At 41.3% G+C, this 21,833-nt stretch overlaps 1 protein-coding gene across 2 annotated transcripts; it reads right to left on the bottom strand.

Moving 5' to 3' along the window:
* Positions 1–435: 435 nt before the first annotated feature.
* On the bottom strand, positions 436–21,100 carry LOC311489724 (butyrophilin-like protein 2). 2 transcript variants are annotated; one of them, XM_084546945.1, is made up of 7 exons: positions 20,204–21,100; positions 17,183–17,530; positions 16,352–16,690; positions 15,716–15,829; positions 6,924–7,250; positions 5,391–5,717; positions 436–1,326 (listed from the first exon to the last, which is right to left on the bottom strand). In XM_084546945.1, exons 1-7 carry the CDS (start codon positions 20,238–20,240, stop codon positions 1,316–1,318), a joined length of 1,503 nt encoding a protein of 500 aa, XP_084403071.1. In that variant the 5' UTR covers positions 20,241–21,100; the 3' UTR covers positions 436–1,315. The 2 variants fall into 2 exon arrangements, with proteins under 2 accessions (XP_084403071.1, XP_084403070.1); XM_084546944.1 differs by lacking the exon at positions 436–1,326 and having other exon boundaries at positions 3,792–5,717.
* Positions 21,101–21,833: the final 733 nt, after the last annotated feature.

Below are 21,833 nucleotides of genomic sequence, written 5' to 3'. Positions count from 1 at the left end.
TAAAAAAAAATCATTCTTTCACATATTTAAATGAATCGTATCACATTTGTACAAATCTGTAGCATTTTAACAAAAAGATTACATCTGTTAGACTTAGGGTTGCCACCTTTCAGAAATGAAAATAAGGGACGCCCACCACGGCTCCTCGGGGCCATGACCACCACGGGACGACTCCTGTGGGCCAGGGGGCCCGCAGCAGTGCCATGTTTTATTTAGTGCTGGTGTTTTTAGTAAAGGGGTGATCAAGAAAGAAATTAGTCATATTTAAAGCTTGAAATGTTTTATTAACAATAAACACATTCTCTTATAAAGTGCAGTTAATTAAATCTGAAATGAAATCTGTACCAATTAACTTTTTAACAAAATGTATTTATTAGTTTATTTATTTATTAACTGTTAATCTGTTAGTATGATTTGTTTTTTTAAATGACCATATATAATATTTATATTGTCTAATTCTACTGTATATTAAATAAATGATCATTCATAAACCACACATGTCAAACTCAAGGCCCATAACTGTATCAGGGTAGATAATATTTAGATCTATCACAACTGACCCGCAGCACTGTAAAAAAGAAAAAGTTAGTTCAACTCGAATTTTCAAGGCAACTGACTGCACAGAATTTTTGAGTTGAAGGCATTAACTTATTTTTTTACGTTTTGAAGAACAACAATTATTAAGTTGTGTCAGCTACGTTTTTCAAGTTCTGCCAACTAAGTTTTTTAAATTCAAGTACTAGAACTTTCAAGTCTGTAAAAACTTACTATTCTGAGTTCAGATTACCATCCCCTGTAATAACTTACTATTTTGAGTTTAAATTACCCCCCACATTAAATCATCCACTGACAGTGAACCAGATCATTTTACATGTTTATTTGAAATGAGCCAAAAATGCAGCAAAAAGCAGGCTATAACAGTAGTGGTGAAACTTCTACCGAGCAATCAGTACTGTCTCTCTTGACAGTAATTTAACAGCTACACATAACATTTGTTTTTAAATCAAATAAAGCACTTGTGTCCAGAGCAAAAGGTACATGACAAGAAGTTGGGGAAATCAAAACAACTTAAACAAAATATAAGGTGGTCTAACATCAAAACAACTTAAACAAAATATAAGGTGGTCTAACATCAAAACAACTTAAACAAAATATAAGGTGGGACTAGGGTTAGGGTTAGGGTTAGGGTTAACTCTAACCCTACATACACAGTCACTGTAAACGCACGGCCAGTAAGCTCCTCTTCCGTGCCTGAGCCGATGGTGTCTGAGCAGACGCTCTTGACTGGCGCTGGCAAAGCTGCAGAATCAACACTTCATAGAAAACCTAGGACAGAAATACGAGGAGAAAATTAACACAGTGACACACATCGCAACCGTTCACGTTAATACTGTTGAGCTTAAGGGCTACAACACACAAAGATCGCATGCTATAAGCTATATCTATCTACTTAACTACCATATCAAACTGAAATTTTACATCATAGTTTTAGCACGTTAGTTCTACCCTAAACTACCTTGGTTGCAGTGCATGGTCACCATCAGCAATGTAAACTAAACACCGCCGGTGCTTCAGTTTCATGTCATTGAGCAAAGCAGACGTACATAAAGAAATTACATCGTTCATCGAGAGTTAAAAACATAACGGCAACACAAATCTTTCAATTAATATGTGGACAATAATTATATTGAGCTTAGCTCCTCAAAATAAGCTAGCTTCTAACCGATTAGCTAAAACCAAAAGCTAGCTTGTGGGGGCAATTGTATTGCCATAAACGCCTGGCCTGGTAATGATTTATCGATTTTGTTTCCCGCAATGAAATCTAATACAAATCCAAAATGCATTTTGATATTCATATGACTAGCTTACCCGTTAGAAGGAAAGTTTTTCTTTCTTACCCTTTCTTACGGCTGGCAGCGTATCAAAATGGCGGACGCACACTTTCAAACTTTCAAGAGAGCACGGAGAATCCTTGGAAACCCCGTTGCAGCCAGTTGCCATGACAAATTTCAAATGAGCATGCGCAGATAAGTTGACTTCACTCTATTTGGGTGTCAACTACAACTTCAGAATGAAGTCAACTCAATTTGTCAAATAAGATGAACTTTTTATCAGAAACTTCTGAAAGTGAGTTCAAGTGATATTGAACTTTGACATCAGACGAGGTCAGAGTTCATATATACATAAAACATAACTTATAATTTTATATTAAATAATACCATGTTCAACTCTACAGTAATGCAAGTGTTAGTGATATAAAAAGAACAGCGACACAATTAAATAACATTTTAGAGGCGCTCGATAAGTGCTATTTTTAGAACATCCCCTGCGGGGACTCACATGGTCCCTGCGGGCGACCAGGTGCCCGCAGGGACCATGTTGGCGAGCCCTGCTTTAAAACATGTACTGAAAACACATGAAGTGGTGGATGTGTGAGAAGAAGAAATGGAGACAGAAGACAATATACCTGGACTCACACTAGAGATAATGTTATTTCTCTGGCTAGGTTGGATCAGTTTTATTGTTTTAAACATCATTTTAATGTTTTTAAAGACGACAGAATGATGCCTATTGGTTTTACTGATCACTTGTTAGTTACTAGTAATGTTTTCATTTCTAATTTAAAGTCCAGGAGTGTGTACTGGCATTTTAACACGGCTCTGTTGGATGATTTCCATTTTAAAGATGTTTTAGATTCTTTTGGAGATGTTTTAAGAACAGAAAGTCAGACTTTAAATCTTTGAGGCAGTGGTGGGATTATGGGAAGGTGGAAATAAAGCAGCTCTGTCAACAGTACACTTTCAGTGTCACACGTGACATCACCAGATCTATGAATGATCTGGAGACTGAAACTGTGGAGTTACAAAGTTTAGCAGATTCCACTGGAAATCAAGGTCATCTGCTGATATGGAGGTCAGATGACAACGACATCAGGAGACGGGCGACAGGTTTTTATTCAGAGCTGTTTAGCTCTGAGTACAGAGAAGATGGAGAGCTGTTCAGTTCTTCTTTTGGCTTTTGACCGGGTTGAGCACCTTTACCTCTGGAAGATCCTGGAGAGGTTTGGTCTCAGCCCTGGTGTCATAGCTATGATCAAGGTGTTGTACCAAGACACTGAAAGTGTACTGAAGATTAAAGGAGGTCTAAGTGCCCCCTTCAGAGTGTGTAGAGGGGTGAGACAGGGCTGCTCTCTTTCAGGTATGTTGTACACGTTATCTATCGAAGCTTTGCTGTGTAAAATAAGAACCACCATGGAGGGGTTGTTTTTACAAGGTTGTAATGAGAAACATGTTTTATCTGCGTATGTCAACTATCTTATTGTTTTTATTCAGAACCAGGAAGAGGCCAGAAAACTGGAACACACTGTAAATGATCTTGGTGTGATATCATCTGCAAAAGTTAACTGGAAGAAAAGTGAAGCTCTGGCAGTTGGTAACTGGAAGAGAGGACTACCAAGTCTACCAGGGAAAGTAAAGTGGAAAAAGGATGGTTTTTAATATCTGGGAGTAAATCTGGGAGACAAGAACCAAAAAACTGGGACTGAATCCTAAATGATCTTTTAGAGGCCTGGTGTTAGTTATTAATAACCTGGTTGCGTCGGCCCTCTGGCACCGGCTAGCTGTTATAGAGCCACCTAAAGGTCTAACAGCGAAGCTACAGCTGTTCTTGGTGATTTATTTTTTTTCCAGAGGTGGTGCTATGAAGACGTGACATGCTTTGTGTCTGGAGATGTTCTAACCTTTAATACTGTTTAAGCAGGTTCTGCTGATGAAGTGATGAACATTGTTATTTATTGTTCCAATAAGATTGTCTGTAAATAATTATTTTAAGGTTTTTTAAAAATCAATAAATAAAATCTCTCTGGTGGAACTCATTCTGGTGCTTTGGAAATTAAATGTCAGCAGTTTTGTGCAAATGATTTCAGCTCCACTTCTCCACATTTGATCAAAGTTTAAAAGGAAAAATACTGTTGCAGATGAGTTAAATGGAACTGGTTAATAGTGTCATATGGAAGGATCATCTCTTTGTTTTTATACATTTTAACTTGTGTAACAGCAGGTTGAGATGCCCCATCCTGGCTCTCATGTAGGCGAATGTGCTGCTTGGCTCCTCTCTCTCCATTAGTGCATGGGGTTACCCTATATAGTGGGCAGTGTTCATCATTTTAGCCTCTAGCTCTTTTGCTCTGAGGTCCGCCCACTTCCAGTTTGCCTCACTTCCTCCGGCTCACCGTCACCTGTGCAGGTAATGTGGCGGTCCCTCAGTTACGCGGCTTCGCACCGTTCAGCTTCTTGTTACTCCGCTGTGATTCGGCCTCTGGACGTCCTGCCGAATTGCTCGCTTCAGCGTTGGGTTAACTCCTTCAGTTTTGTTAATATGACTTGATTTTGTTTGTTTTGTTAATTTTGATTTACCAAGTTGAAGTTTTTTTTTTTTTTTTTTTTTTTTAGTTGGACATAGTTTAGTTTGTTTGTTCAGCTTCCTGCCGTACGTCAATTTACTGCAGCTGGTTTCTATCATTTTCAACTGTTATATGTGTATTGTCTATTTGTTTCCTTTTTGAATTATCTTTTTCATTATTGGCGGCTAAGGTTTGGTTTGTGAATTTGATTGCTGCCACCCCTAAGTTGTTAATGATTATTGATTATTTTGTTTATTGGTTTATTCTTTTGGGGTTTTTTGGTTAATTTGAGTTCACCCCTTTTTAACATTTTCCCCTCTCCTTGCAGGTGCTGGTAGTTTACAGTGGTGGCCCCCGTGTCCTGGTGGTGGTGTCCCCTTACTGTGTGCTGTGACCCTTGGGTTTTCATTTTATCTTTTCCTGGGATCCTTCACTCCTCGTTACCCTAGCCTCTCCACTGGTAAACTCCAGCCCTGCCGTTGCAAACCCTTCCCTTAAGTCTGTGTTTTAAGATAGATATTGTTTTAGTAAAATTTGTAATAAAGTGTATTTTAACTGGAACCACGTCTCTTGCTCCTTAAGAGAAATGAACCTGAATGCCTTTTGTTTGGTACAAACACTAAAAACTATTTCCTTGGGTGAAACTCCCAAGGTGGCGTTGTCTGGCTTGTTTAGATATTTATATCTACCCACAGTACCCCTCCCACTCGAACATGTGTCGCCACACTTGAAACATGTTTTATCACGTTATGATAAATGTAGGATTAAAAAGGATTCATGATCTGTCATTTAAATTTAATATATTATTACTGTTAAAAGGACATGAAATTAAAAGTTTAGGACTGGAGGACCAAGACTTGGTCCCATCTCTGGTATCTACAGTACTGACCTCTGACCTCTGACCTGTATCTACAGTACTGACCTCTGACCTCTGACCTGTATCTACAGTACTGACCTCTGACCTCTGACCTGTATCTACAGTACTGACCTCTGACATTGAGCTTCACTTGTTTCTTCATCAGGATGTTTCTCCACCTGTTGTAGACGGTGCAGGTGTAGATGTTGGTGTCTCCATCTGTGGGGTATTTCAGGGTCAGACTGAGGTCTCCAGTTTTCAGCAGGTCTTCATTAATCTTTGTTCTGTTTCTGTAAAACTGGTTCTGGTCTTCAAGCTGGTCAGAGCCGTTCTGATACACATGGACCTTCCTGTTGTATCTGTCCTTCCACTCCACTTTAGCATCTTTAGGCAGGTGAGCTGTGGTTTTCCAGGTCAGCTGGACAGACTCCACCCCTGAATCCACCTCCACCTGGGGGACTGAGAGGACAACAAATCCCATCATCAGCTGTAGAGACAGCAGCAGCAGCTCTGAGCAAATGTCCCATTCTCCATTGAAGTCAAGTTAAGAAGTGTAAACTACTGATGTATTAAATGTTAAATGTTAAACTATCTATTTATGAAGTGAATGAATGATTTCAGAACATTTCCCTGTGTCTTAATCAGGTTCATTCCTTTTCATTCTTATTTCCCAGCACCAGCAGCAGATTGTCTTTCTTGTGTTCATGTATGGTCGAGGGTCTTCTTACCCAAGAACAAACAGGAGCTCTCTAATTATTCATTAATGCCACAGAAGTTCTTCAGTTGTGTGTACGATCAGTTTAGGATCTAATCTGTGATGATGTATGATTCATGTAAACAATGATCTTCAGTTATCATCCTGAACATCATTAATTACCAACAATAATTCATATTAACCTTTACTGTCATTATACAGTGACCTATACAAAAAACAATTAATAACCATGACTGAAAGTGAATTGTTCTAAATCCATCCACAGGGAATCAGAAGCCAGTGTACTTCTTGTGCAGGTCCCAAGGCATTGTACTTTGACATTGTACCAAGTTCTTCTGGTCTCACATCAGCAAACCACTAATTATTGAAAACCCTCTAAAAGCATCAGAAGAGTATATAAAGACCCACTAAAGACCCTCAGAAGACAGAGTCATCAATGCACCAGTCAGGAATCTCTTTTTATCATTATTATTATCTTTATTCTGTTTTTAATGAGGTGCATTGGTTAACACTGTCACCTCACATCAAAAAGCTGTGAAAGAACAACTTCTGGTGGATGACCTACCTGACTGAACAACTTGTCTAAAGGTAAACTACAAGAGACTGAAGCTGGAAACTGGACGAGACGCTCTGCAGCAGTAGATCTGAGTGTAATCTGAAATGAACACTAATGTAACATCTAATCACCACAGATGAGATGGAAACTGGAAGAACTACAAATACATTGGTAGAAAGAATACATTTTAACAATCAGCCTGAATCGTTTGGACAGAAAGATGGAAAATCACTGACCTCTGACCTCTGACCTGTATCTACAGTACTGACCTCTGACCTGTATCTACAGTACTGACCTCTGACCTCTGACCTGTATCTACAGTACTAACCTCTGACCTCTGACCTGTATCTACAGTACTGACCTCTGACCTCTGACCTGTATCTACAGTACTGACCTCCGACATTGAGCATCACTTGTTTCTTCATCAGGATCTTTCTCTCCTTGTTGTAGACGGTGCAGGTGTAGATGTCTGTATCTCTCTCTGTGGGGTATTTCAGGGTCAGACTGAGGTCTCCAGTTTTCAGCAGGTCTTCATTCATCTTCGTTCTGTTTCTGTAAAACTGGTTCTGGTCTTCAAGCTGGTCAGAGCCGTTCTGATACACATGGACCGTCCAGTATTTTCTGTCCTTCCACACCACTTTAGCGTCTTTAGGCAGGTGAGCTGTGGTTTTGCAGGTCAGCTGGACAGACTCCACCCCTGAATCCACCTCCACCTGGGGGACTGAGAGGACAACAAATCCCATCATCAGCTGTAGAGACAGCAGCAGCAGCTCTGAGCACATTGAAGAGAAATATTTGGAGTGAAACATGTTTGACTGGTTTCAGTCAAGTTTCAGAAATTAGAAATTAAAGATAAAATGCCAGATAAACAATCATTGTATCCACAATCAGTTTCTGTGTAAATGTTAAACACTACCCTCCACTTCCTGTCCACCCTCTCCTCCATCCTGTTTCTAACCACCTTTGTGTCCCTTCCCTGGGTCTCGTCTCCTTAAACTCTTCTCACAAGGACTTGAATGGCAGTTACAGTTTGCTGTAGTGTTACTCTGGCAGACCCAAGTATTTCCTGAGGAAGGTACTGACCTCCGTCTCTATGTTTAGTCAATCAAGACTGGCGCCTTTTAGACCAGTGTTCACAGGATTGTGGAGACAATGTCACGTTGGTGAAACTAAGTTTGCTTTGCCTCTGTTCAGGTCGCCTGACCACAGCCAGCCCTGGTGGTGTTCACTGGTTCTTTCAGTGAGGTCATCTAGATTAAGGTTTCTTAGTGACACCTATCATTATAGTTTTCTCTGATATTTAGTCGTCACATCAGCGTCAAACTGATTCCACAGTCATGTTTGACGCTGGACTGGTTATACCACTCTATATAAAATATAATATATACTACTGATTGTTTACAGGCAGATGTTAGGAAGCGGTTGGCAGCATTAAGAAGGGCGGAGAACATTAGGAAAAATAGGAAAAGGCCTTACGGTACCAAAAGAGAAGCTTGAGGAGTATTTGGAGGAGGTGCACAAAGATACGGACAGGTTTAGAAAGTTGGCACTACCCTCTGATATTCCACCTATTGGTGAAATAGTTAGCCAGTGTGATGATAGCCCACTAAAGTGGAAGGAGGTTCAAGATGTGGTAAGACGTGCAAGAGCCTCTTCAGCCCCGGGACCTAATGGGGTCCCCTACCGGCTGTATAAGAGTGCACCAGATGTGCTGAGGTTCCTGTGGAAATTGATGAAGGTAGTATGGAAGAAACAGGTTATTCCCAAGGCATGGCACGGGGGGGGGGGGGGGGGGGGGGGGGGGGGGGTTATTCCCAAAGAGAGGGACTCATTGGAAATAAGCCAGTTTAGACCAATTAGTCTGCTTAATGTTGAGGGGAAGATTTTCTTCAGTGTTATGGCACAGAGGTTGTCCAGCTACTTGGTGAAAAACAGACTAGTTGATACGTCGGTGCAAAAGGCTGGGATCCCCGGCTTCTCTGGATGCTTAGAGCACACCAGTATGATTTGGCACCAAATTCAGTTAGCAAAGCAAGAGAAGAGAGACCTGCATGTTGTATTCTTAGACCTGGCTAATGCTTTTGGGTCAGTACCACATAGTTTGTTATGGGAAGCATTTGACTTCTTTAGAGTTCCAGGTAGTATGAAAAACTTAGTCAAAGCCTACTTTTTAGACATTCAACTCTGCTTTACCACAGCAGAGTACACTACAACATGGCAGCAGCTGGAGGTAGGCATTATGGCAGGGTGTACAATCTCTCCACTAGCCTTTACAATGGCAATGGAGGTCATTATTAGGGCTTCCAACAGTGTTAATTTCGTTGACGAAGACTATGACGAAAAATATTCGTTGACGAACCTTTTTCACGTACGAAAACTAAATAAAAACTAAATAAAAAGTCAGATATGATGACGAAGACTGTGACGAATTATAACTGACACTTTAGTCAACGAATAAAAATAAGACGAAAATGTTAGGGAGGGACGAATGGAGAAGACATCCAATCAGAATTACTGTTTTTGTGGGACAAGTTGGGAAGAAATCCAAAAGAGCCATTGTAAAAAAAAAAAAACAATGCGGCAAATGCAATGCAGTGCACCGGGTCTAGTGTTTCCCAACAACAGAAATGGCAGAGCTAACGGACCCGGTGAATCTAGAAAGAAAAAGGAGAATTGACATCTGGTCACACTTCAAATATGACAACAAGGACAACAAGACCATCTGCAAACCGTGTGGAGCAAAAATCGCTGGCAAAAACACCACCACCTTGAAGCGACATTTGGAAAAGACTCATCCAGAAATACATGCAAAGGTAAGCATACACGCTAAGGTTATTTTTAGGACTGTTGTTAATTTCAATTAATTAATTACAGAAATAATAACGAAATGCAAAACAATCCAGAGGTAGGCTACTGTAGGTCTACGAGTTCGCACACCTCTTGATGAAAATAATGCTAGCCGCCAGCCAAAGGGAAAATTAATAGAGAGCGACTTTGAACTTTAAAGTCTGTAATGTTGGTTTGGCTCTTCATTGATTCACTCATCTGCCGAAGCTTTTTTTTTTTTTTTAAAGATGTTCATAGCATAAATGGATGCATGTGATTAATTTAGATTAACTAATCACAGAGTATGTAATTAATTCGATTTTTTTTTAATGGATTGACAGCCCTAGTTATTTTATCAGGTAAACCACCGTGAAATAAAATAGAAGCTAAAGAAAACCACCTCTGAACTGTATTGATTTGACGATTGTCTAGCTGAATTAATGAGTATAAATATTCACCCTCACAGATACAGAAGACATCTGATGACAAAGATGACCATGGGCCAAGTGGAAATAAAGCTAGTGCTGCTAGTGCAACCCAGCAGCAGGCCATCTCTACAGCTTTCCTAAGTTCTTCAAAGTACAAAACTGAATTGAAGGAACAACAGACCAAGGAGCAGGCCATAGCTAGATGGATTGGACGCACAGGTTTACCATTCACAACAATTGAAGACGAGGACTTTGTGCTAATGATGGAGATAGTAGATAGAAGACTAACAGTTCCAAAGAAAACTAAAATGAGCAATTTGATTGAAACACAGTATGAACAAGAAAGACAAAAATTTAAAGAGAGACTGGCTGCTGCCCGGAGAGTATCCATTGGCCTTGACTTGTGGACAAAAAAGGACTGACCGCCTCATTCCTTGCTATAAGCTCATGCTACTTTTGTGTGGAACAAAGTAAACCTGTACACATATTGTTGGCCCTTGAAGAAGTAGCTCACCCACACACTGCACAGTCTATTAAGGCATGTGCGGACAAATGTATGCAAGAGTGGGTCATACTCTTGTGGAGGTGGAGGTGGGTCAAGATCCTGACGGTAATAACAGACAATGGGAGTAACATGGTGGCAGCCTTTAAAAACACCACAGCAGAAGAAACCAGCTCTGAGGACGACTCTCCTGGGTCCACGATGGACAGTGACTCTGAAATTGATGACCAGCGGTGAGCCATGTTTAGTTTATTCTTTTACATGACAAGTCAATTATCACATGAATGATTTTCCCCCTGCCACACACTACATATATACAGTATATACAGACACACACCAGCCACTTTATTAGGTTTAGACTTATTTGGTTGTCTTTTCTTATTATTATTAGGTACCATCATGTACCATCATCATACCATACAACTTGTGGTCCACATGTTGCAGAAAGAGACAACTGTCAAAAGAGTCCTCGATAAAGCAAGGTCTGTGGTGAAGCTCTTTCGCAAGTCCTCAGTTGCAACACAGAGGTTATTGGACCAGTGTGGTGTTATTGTTGTAAATGACTGCCCCACACGCTGGTCAAGCACATTCAACATGGTCACACGACTCCTCACAGTCAAAAATGCAGTCTGTCAAATCACAAATGACATGGGATGGGACAGTTTGCTTACTAGTGAGTGGCAAAAGCTTTCATCATTGCATGACCTACTGCAGCCTTTTGCGGAACACACTAAAACCCTCCAGAGTGACACCACATCTATGTCCCTAGTGGTTCCTGCTCTCTTTGATCTGCTGAGCCACCTAACTGACTTTGCAGAGAACACTCGGTACAGAGACCTCGCCACTCTTGCAGAGAAAATGAGATCAAATCTGAACCTGCGTTTTGCTTGCCTCTTGGATTCAACCGATGAAAAGTTCTCACCACTTGCAGCAGCTACTTGCTTTGTCAACCCAACTGTCTGTGAAATCCTTGTTAATGTTGATGTGGCTGATGGAAATATCCAGGAACTGCTGAAACAGGCAAAAGACTATGTGGTCAAATGCACTTTCCCACACACAAGACAGGAGGACCAGTCTGAAGATGATGCAGAAGAAGAGGTTATTGAGGAACCAGAATCAGCGCCATCCTCAAAGCAACCGTTGTTTAGGTTCCTCTCAAAATGCCGCACCACAAGGCCTAAACAGAAAACCTCCACAACCAGCATCAAACAGCAGATCATCAAGTACAAGGAAGAACTTTCACATCCCATCACTGAGGACACAGGAACAGACTTTTGGCTGGCAAAGAGTGACAGTTTTTATCACAGTTTAAAACCTTTTGCATTAGACATCAAGCTTTTGCTGAGAGGGTATTCAGCATCACAGGTGACCTCACAAGAGGACGGCACAACAGAGGAAGGGTCACATTGGAGCAAAGTGCTTTCCTTAAAATGAACAGAAACAAATAGAACTGTTGTATTCACTGCTATTTACAGTATTTCCTGCAGTAGTACAGGCACAACTTGAAAGTTACTGATCTGGTATTTGTTTTTGTTTTTTGTTTAATATGAGAGCAGAGATTTTTTTTTTTTGTTCCATGCAATAATGGCATTACAGCTTAGCATGTAATTCACTTGTCTTGAGTTGAGCTCATTAATTATTAACAGAAGAATATTTCATTTTATGTGCAATGATATTACAACCAATGCATATTTTCTTTTACATGTTTTGTTTTGTTTTTCTTTTCAAATCTCTTTGATTTTGCACACAATGCACAGAGTAATAGATTAAGATGACGCCTACAGAGTTGTGTCCTTTTTAGTTTAATGTGGTATTTACCTGTGTTTTCAATGCTGAGAGAGCAGTTTTTTTATTTACTTGAACATTAAGGAGTATTACTTTGGGAGTGTGTGCAATGGCAATACAGCCAATACATCTTTTATTCTATATTTGAGAATTGCACTAATCTGTTCAAATTTTGTTGATTTTGCACAGAGTAGCAAGGCATTGTAAGGCATTCTAAGGCATTGTAGCCTAGCAGTTCTTTAACTTCTCTTGAGGTGCGTGAACATTAACAATAATGAGTTTCTGTAGTTAGATACCTTCTGCAGTGGCATTACAACTAGGGATGGCTCGATCCAACTTTTTCATGTCCGATACCCATACTGATACTGCAATTTGGAGTATCTGCCGATACCGATATCAATCCGATATCTTCTTTTCTCCTCTTATAGTTTGTATAGATGTACTTTGCTTAATATGGACATCTAAAAACACCATGGTCAAACTGTGCAACAAATATTCTGCTCCCCTAAGGGAAGAAATAAAACAGCCCACAATGTGCCTCAACCCATAAGCTCTCAGTGCAAACTGCAAACTTGAATGTTTCTTCTTTCACATGTAACCTCTGGGGTTGAACTGTATGTAAAACACCCATATCAAACTAGATATAGAATGGACTCAGTTCCAATGTTCCACTTTTTGGCTTGCGAGCTGCTTTTACAATGACCAAGTCAAGTGATCTACCCATCCTAAGTCATATTAATTGTTGCTACAGTGTTAAAAGCTCTATCCATCTTTGTTTTTATTTTTATCAAGAAAAATAGCGCTGTCTCTTTAAGAAAGACGGTAGTCTTGAGTTGTTGTTGAAGTTGTGCCACTGAACTGAGGGCATGTTGCAAATATAAAGTAAAATAAATAAAGATGAACGTTTGTCTTGCTGTTTGTTTTGGAGGTGCAACAGATAAATGTTAAGCCAGACGAACATCTAAAACATTTTATTTTTCCCAATGGCACGCGATCTACCCGCACCGGTCGATCGCGATCACGTAATGTGCCCCCTGCTATAGGACATGCTAACTTTAAATAACTGTCACAAACACTTGCGTCCAGTGCTGCTGCCACCCCTTGAGACACTCGCGTTGCACAAGTTGCATTTGGCTGTTTTATTTTTCTCTCCCTTGCGTGGAAAGTAACTCCACACAGCGGACATGATAAGAGCGCTAGGCTAATTCACTGTCACGAGGTTCTGTTTACACACGCTTGCAGCAGCTGCTCTGTTTACGGCATGTCGCGCAAAGTTAAGTTGAGCATTTGGGTATCGGATCGGACGGGCTATAGTTATTTTTTCCGATATCCGATCCTGAAATTTTGACCAATATCGGGCCGATACCGATCCTAAGTATCGGATCGGGCCATCCCTAATTACAACCAATAGTTTTATTATTGTTTTTGAGAATTGCACTTTATTTTTCCTTTTGTGAAAAAGCCACGGTCAGTGTTTTTGTATAAAATACACGTTTTGTATTACAGCCGTTAAATCTGTGTCTGTATTGCATATTCAAACCTTACCAATACCATTCCATAAGATATTAGTCAACTAAGTCCCCTGTAGATTTAGTCAACTAAAATCTGCTAATGTTTGGTCTACTAAAATTAGACTAAGACTAAGACTAAAAGACTTAAGACTAGACTAAGACTAAAATTCTTATGATATTTAGTCGACTAAAACTAGACTAAGACTAAAATATTTCAGATGACTAAAATATGACTAAGACTAAATGGTGCATTATTCAAAAGACTAAGACTAAGACTAAATCAGAATGTGCTGCCAAAATTAACACTGGTCGCAGGCTAAGCAGGGTCAGTGGGTGAACTGGGAGAGTGTGGAGAAAAGGAAGTTGAAGTGGAGAGAGCTTTGGAGCATGGAGGCTAGCAGGATTAGATTTATGATAGGGGCTACTTATGATGTGCTGCCAACTCCCCAGAACCTAAACCAATGGGTAGGTGAGGATGCTGCCTGCCCACTGTGCACTTGTGTCTACACGCTTAGCCATATTCTGACAGGTTGTAAGGTTAGTCTTTCCCAAAGACGTTACACCTGGCGTCACAATCAGGTACTGAAATGTTTAGCAGCCGCAATTGAGGAAAAACAGGTGAATGTAAATTCCATGGCCATTAACAGAGAGAATAGATGCATTAAGTTTGTACGGGAGGGAGAAAAGGCTAGACCAGCAGGCATCAGGCATAACACAGGACAACTAAGAGTAGGAGGAGCCTGGCAGATGAGAGCAGATTTAAATGGACAACTGGTTATTCCAACCGAGATAGCTAGCACCCGACTACGGCCAGATCTGCTGTTGTGGTCTGAGCCAGAGAAAGTAGTCTATTTCATAGAGCTGACTGTCCCGTGGGAAGATAGAGTAGAGGAGGCTAACGAGCACAAGAGAGCTAAGTATGCAGAGCTAGCAGCAGATGCAGAGCAGAATGGCTACAAGGCTTATGTCCGCCCGGTAGAAGTGGGCTGCCGTGGATTTGTGGCAAAGTCGGTGATTGCTCTACTGAGTGAGCTGGGCATACGAGGAAGAAGCCAGAGGACTGCGGTTAGCAATATGTTCCGGGCAGCAGAGAGAGCGAGCGACTGGTTATGGGTCCGTAGGAAGCATGCTAGCTGGGGAACTAGCTAAAGGTAAGGTTGGCCGCTTGTAGGCCACGGTCGATTTGTTTGTTTATTACGTGATTTGTTTGTTTGCTACATGTTTCAGCCCGCATCAACAGGGCGAATCACCGTAGATTTGTTTGTTTGGTTCGTGGTTCAGTCCGCATCAACGGGGCGAATCACGGTAGATTTGTGTGTATGTTACGTGTTTCAGCCCGCATCAACGGGGCAAATCATGGTAGATTTGTTTGTTTGGCTCGTGGGTATTAGTTGCTATATTAGTTGTTGATAGACATCGAATGGTGAGGAAAACAGGGTTGTGCAGTGGTAGTGTAGAGGGGGGTGACTCCAGGATGCTGGAATTCACTGTTAAGCCTTCTCGAGTTGTCATGGGCCTAACTTGACGAAACATCGGTGAAAGGAGGTGCCCACTTGAAAACCCCAATGATATGCTGCATACTGCTGTTGTCTTCATGGTACTTGGTAGCTATGGTTAGCTGCTGAGCGGGCCATACAAGCCAGCAGCGTTTACTTAGTTTATGTAGATTATAGGTTAATTGTCATATCACATGACCATAGGTTTGGTAGGGTCTCTTAGCTGAACAGGGCCTCTAAATATGTTTTGCCTGGGATCTTGGCACAAGGGATTATTTTTCGGACAGAAAAATGCGGACAATCCGCACTCTAGAGTGACAGAGATACGAACAGAGAGCAGGGAAAGGAAATGCAGCTGAACGAATACGCTGCGTGTTTTAAATAGCGTAAAAAAAGAATAACGAAACGCAATATGTGACGGTCGGTGTTGAATCTTTTTTTTTTTTTTTTTTGGTCGGTGTTGAATCTGTGGCGGTCGGAGTTGAATCTGTGGCACACCGCCACAGATTCGTCTATGTGTGGGAAACACTGTATAACATATTATCCTGTGTATTACTGAATGCTCCTTATTTATTTATTTATTTGTGTCTATTGTCTTCATCTACCAACACTGTGAGAGATTAACACACACAGCATACCTTTGTTGAAGAATCTTCTCAAATACACTCCAAGACCCACAATAACACCACCAACGATCATGACAATGATGACAACCAGGAGAACCCAGGCCTCAACTGGAAAAATGTACGGTTCTGTGGGTTAAAAACAAAGAACAGAATGAGCTCCACATGAACACCACTACTCTGGTCCAAACTCCTGAATGTCTCAGAGTTCAAACAGGTCTGATATTTTTCCCTGGAGTCCGAGTCGGCTGAGTCCATGTTGGCCAGTTCGTACTATAAAGAGGAACTGTCTCTCTCATTAAACAGAGCCAGGATGTGACGATCCTGATGTATTCTGGTAGTTTTCTTATTGATTAGAGAAGGTTGATGCTGAATCGTGCATGTGCTCAGTAATGTCATTGCTGTTTTACTTCTGCAGTGAGACTGTTAAACTGAAAAGTCTCAGTAATAAAAACATTGACAAGACAGAAAAGTAGTTTTAACTTCAATGAATGGATCAGACTTCCACTGACAGTAAAATAAAAATAATAAAGGATTCAACCTCTTAGTCTGACTCAGGCCAAAAGGCTTAGAGATGGCAACCCTACAAATGTCAACTGTGTGTGATCATACAGTATACTGCTGTATACAGTGTTAGTATTTATTGCTAACCTTTGACCTGCAGCTGCACGGCTGCCAGTCTGCGTTCGTTTCCAAACGCACTGATGGAGCAGATGTAGGTTGCGCTGTCAGAGAGGCGGGGTTTCCTTAAATTCAGGCTGAAGTCTCCAGTTGTCAAGGCGTCAGTCTTCATGGATGTTCGGTCACTGTAACGCTGGTTTTGGTTTTTCAGTTGATCACCTGTCGTCTGACGCTGATGGACGGTTGAAGGACTGAGTTCGTAGCGGATCCACTCCACCGTGGGACCCCTAGGAACAGAAGATTCTTGACAGGGCAACAGGACTGACTCTGCCCCGTCCACCACCTCCACAGCCAGGGTTGGCTGGGAAACTGAGAGAACACAAGAGACAGAAACATCAATCATCTGGTTTAATAATAACTGTCACATGGAAGAACTGAAGCAGCCTGACATGTTTAATACATGGTCCAGAGTTCTGGTATATTTTGTTTAATATCTGTAGATTGTTCTTCAGCTCAGAGGCAACGTTTTGTTATGTGATGAGACTGAACCAGAACTCTTCATCAGCTCACTTAAAGACCACAACTCACCTTCTTATACAGTTCTGATTTGATTTTTTCCTCTGACTGAAGCTGGGGGTTCACATTTTTATTCAACATAAGCCCAGATAAACACACTGAAGACTGATGTGTGTGTGTCCTTGAGAAGTCCTACTTGTTAGATGGGATCAGTAATGTGTCTGTGACTCTAACAATAAAACAGCTCCTGATCACCACTTTGATTTTCTACTGGAAAGACCAGAAACTGTTTGGCCTTGAGTCTTTGTTTCCCTCTGAAACCACATGTTGAGGTTTGTTTCTGACCTTTGACATGTAGATGTACGTCTGTCACTCTCCGGTCTTCTCTTCCATCACTGATGGAGCAGGTGTAGTTGCCGCTGTCAGAGAGGTGGGGTTTTCTCAGAGTGAGGCTGAAGTCTCCAGTCTCTAGAGCATCAGGCGTCATCGATGTCCTCCTCCTGTAAACCTGGTTCTGACCTTTAACTTCACCTGTTTCTCGTTGTTTGTGGACAGATTTGGGACTGAGATCGTTCCTGGTCCAAACCACTGTGGGGTTGTCCACAGGTAAAAAACCCAAGTAGTTGCAGGGTAGCAGGACAGACTCCGCCCCCTCATTCACCTGCACCATACCTGCCAGAGCATGCTGGGAAACTGAGAGGACACACAAAGAGAAACACAAATCAGCTGCATGATGTGGGTTTGACTTCACACATGACTGACTGTAGGTCACATTATCTGCAGGGACCAGAGAAATCAGTTTAACTGTGAGTCAGTCAATGAAAAACTACATTTCATTCACAGACTGAAGTCAAAGAACAGATCACTGAATGTGTTTCAACAGTTTTCATAGATTTGGCTGAAAAACTTCCTCTCTTACTCAAATTAATGAGTAATGACATTTAGATAGATTATACTTTATTTATCCCACAACGGGGAAATTCACCCGTTACAGCAGCAGAAAGTGTAATATACACCATGGAATTTGAAAAATAGAAAGGCAGAAACACAATAACAAGGAATAAACAACAATTTGTAAGATTGTGTTGATCAGGTCTGTCCTCTACTCCAGTCCTGTAACAGTTTAGAGTTCAGTCAACCAGAACTGATAAATGAACTCATGGTGCACCATCTCTCAGGACTGATCTCTGCACCACAATCCATCAGTAAAAGGCTTCCTCTGGTCCTGGTACTAACACAGAGACACATCTCTGCTTTAACAGCACCAATCTAAACCAGAAACTGTCTCAACATACAAACTCCAACCATGTTATTCATGTCAAGTATTGAGAGATGGCTTCTTGCTTTCAGGCTGAAGTCTGGAACACAAGGAAGCTGACATGCAACAAACACAGAGAGAAAATCTACTGATTGGAGCAAGATGTTACTGAGAAACATCCTTCCTGTTCATGGTCTGCTTGTCCATAAGGTCCAAGGAGGGCTGGGTCCAAAGTCAATGCTCTGTTCTCTTGTCTTCTTTTTAGCATTTCTAGTTAACATGGCCTCATTATACAGATTATTGTCTTTATGTCCACTCCAGGACACCGTACCTCACTGTGTTTGTGTTTGATAGTTAACCTCTGACCTGTTGCAGTTCTCAATGTCAGGAACAGAACACTGGACCAACTGTTCTCTGATCATCTGATACATCCAGACATGTGATAGTCAACGTTCTGTCCTCTGTGGTGCTCAGAAAGCTTTGGATCATTTGTGTTAATTCCAGTTAGAACCCATTTGAAGACTGACCTGTTGTTAATGTGTCAATGTTCAGACTTTTGTCTAGAGACAGAAATAAACAGGACGGAGGCTGTGAAGTCCAGACCAGGACTTTCAGTTTGTTACAGTCACTGAAGACCTGTCCCACATTCACCACTGGAAACATTAGGATAGGGTCCCCCACCCCCCACTGATTTCAGAAGTGGGGGGTGGTGGGGCACAAGTATTTTTAATGAAACTCTAATCTTTCAGTTCACTGTGTTTTCTAGTAGTTCTTCTAGTTTTCTATTGCTACTTTTAGATAGATGGATAGTTTTTTAATTAATCCCAAACTGGGAAATTGCTCTGCTGCAGCAGCAATGTACAGGCATTCAACACCATACATAAATATAACAAAAAGCTAAAAATCAACAATAAAAGATAGAGAACTAAAAAAGAACAAAAATCTATACACAATATTTACAAAAATGTAAGTTTAATGTTCCCTTTTTTGGTTTGACTGGTTGTAAAGCATGTAGAAAAACATTATCACCCAATTCTGTGTTTGACCTAGTTAGTCAACTTCACTCCAACTCAGTACCACCAATTTTACACTTATTTATGGGATATATGGTAAACAGAGCTCATTTACATAGCACCACCCAGTGGTGGGCAGGTCAAACTGGCATCACAGGTGGAGAGAAACTGAATCAAATGTCAGCACGCACATACGCACATGGACACCAATTCAAACGTTAATGTAAATGAAACCTCTGATATTACAATCCTTCTAGCTGACGTGACCCAGGCAGAACAAAGGAACAATTTACAGTAGCAGGTTAACAAGGACTCCTGACCAAAGACTGGCAGACCGGTGTGACTGACAGCAAGGTGGAGTGACAGCGGGGACGGCCAATCACACAAGAAACGGCAGAGCCAATGGAGGAGCTTGTGGGCGGGGCTAAACTAAGATAAACAGGCGTCAGCTTGAGCGGCCGTTTACCGCTTGGTCCTAGTGCTTGACTTTTCTTCGTTTACTATAGTAACATTGTTAAAACGGTAAAAAGTGCAGGGGACCAAAACGGCCTTTTGAAAAAGTGCAGGGGACACGTACCTGTGCCCCCCCCCCCCAAAAAAATAATAGTAAGGCATCTGGATGAGGAAACTAGTCGTCAACATCTCCCCATGAAGAACTCACTAGCTGACAGTTTCACTTTCAAACACATTGACATTTGTAATGTTTCTGTCCAACAGTGAGACAGCCAGATCATCAAGAATCAGAATCAGAATCAGCTTTAATGGCCAAGTATGACACATACAAGGAATTTGACTCCGGCAACTTTTCTCTCTGGTACAGAAGCAGCTTAAATAAGTGAAATAAAATTAAAGTCGTCAAGCAGTCGTTAGCGCTGAGCTCACGTTAAATCTGTTTGATTCTTTGTTCGTTGATGTGATTTTACATTTACAGACGTGATTAGAAACAATCGACGTGAACAGAACATCAGACTCTGCTTCTGGACGTGTCCCTCACAGAAAAACTAATAACTAATCAAAGTTGAAACAGGTCAGACGTGAGAGAAATGATGTCAGACTGAAGTGATAATCAGATCCAGGAAGAAGAAGATATCTTACCGTGAACGAGGACCACAAACACCACCAACGTCTTCATCTTCCTGTCAAAATTTCAAGAACTCAGTTGATGTGTTTGGACTCTTCTTCAGATCATGAGACACTTCTGACTTCCCTCCTCTCGTCAGCTCAAACTGTCCCCACTGAAGTGAAAGTGTAGACTGTAAAAAAAAACAGGAAGAACAAGTTTCTCGGCAGCATCCACAACTGTAACTGACTGCTGAAGGTGTCGGTTTGGTTTTGACGAGGGAGCACGGAGGTAATTGGGGGGGGGGCACAGGGGACCCCCTACACTTTTTCAAAAGGCCGTTTAGGTCCCCTGCACTTTTTACCGTCCAAAAACAATGTTACTATAGTGAACAGAGAAAAGTCAAGCACTAGGACCAAGCGGAAAACGGCCGCTCAAGCTGACGCCTGTTTCTCTTAGTTTAGACCCGCCCACAAGCTCCTCCATTGGCTCTGCCGTTTCTTGTGTGATTGGCCGTCCCCGCTGTCACTCCACCTTGCTGTCACACCGGTCTGCTAGTCTGCGGTCAGGAGTCCTTGTTAACCTGCTACTGTAAATTGTTCGTTTGTTCTGCCTGGGTCACGTCAGCTAGAAGGATTGTAATATCAGAGGTTTCATTTACATTAACGTTTGAATCGGTGTCCATGTGCGTATGTGCGTGCCGACATTTGATTCAGTTTCTCTCCACCTGTGATGCCAGTTTGACCTGCCCACCACTGGGTGGTGCTATGTAAATGAGCTCTGTTTACCATATATACCATAAATAAGTGTAAAATTGGTGGTGCTGAGTTGGAGTGAAGTTGACTAACTAGGTCAAGTAACAACAGAAAACTAGAAGAACTACTAGAAAACACAGAGAACTGAAAGATTAGAGTTTTCTTAAAAATACTTGTGTCCCCCCCACTTCTGAAATCAAAATTTAGTCCTTGCGAGGGAGGACAGGATATCTGGAAACGTCAGCTGTTTGTCTTTAAATATCAGGTGACAGGTGAGATCTGTTGCTGTTGTCGTAGAGATCATTGTCAGTGACACACAGTCTGTTCACTTTCCTTTTGTTCTCATCACATTTCTTATTGATTTGACTACTGCCCATCCCCCATCACTCCAGCTTTCATCTCTCTGTTCAAACTTCTTGTGTACCAGGAAGTTTGAACAGAGGGATGAGTTATTGCTCTAGAGCCACATGCTGTAACTAAAACTCTGACACATACATAATAACAGACTCTTTGGATTCATGTCTGTCTGAACCCAGTTTGATGTATTAAATACAGATGGATCTGTGACTTTGTCTCTGTCAGAATGAACTGAACTCAACACTCTAAATGTGATCCACATCTGCAGTGTGGACACATGAACATTTCATGGCTGCAGCTGCTGCCAACATGTTTGACTTCCATTCACGTCATACGTTTGTCATTTGACATATTAGTCGAAAAATCAGAAGTCTGTCAACCCCTATCACAGACATTTAAAAACATCACGGATGAGAAAACATTTCTTACACCTTCGGCTGTAACTAGTAAAGGAACATGTTTGAGGGTTTTATACGTCCAGAGTTGATCAGAAATCACCTCTGCAGTCACTGATAGTCAGTCTAACAGCAGCCTGCTAAACAAAGCCTAGATT

The sequence above is a fragment of the Chelon labrosus genome (genome assembly GCF_963514085.1).
Source record: "Chelon labrosus genome assembly, chromosome: 1".
Taxonomy (NCBI): domain Eukaryota; kingdom Metazoa; phylum Chordata; class Actinopteri; order Mugiliformes; family Mugilidae; genus Chelon; species Chelon labrosus.
The sequence above is the reverse complement of the archived record's forward strand: the minus strand, read 5'-3'. Positions and strand labels throughout refer to the sequence as shown.

Bases quoted from the DNA above. Each gene is read 5' to 3' on its own strand.
- LOC311489724 (XM_084546944.1), bottom strand. From the start codon at position 20,240: ATGAAGACGTTGGTGGTGTTTGTGGTCCTCGTTCACG. The intron at 17,531-20,203 runs GTAAGATATCTT...GTGTCCTCTCAG, and splicing joins GTTTGTGGTCCTCGTTCACG to TTTCCCAGCATGCTCTGGCA. The intron at 7,251-15,715 runs GTATGCTGTGTG...TTGTCCTCTCAG, and splicing joins GAGAAGATTCTTCAACAAAG to TCCCCCAGGTGGAGGTGGAT.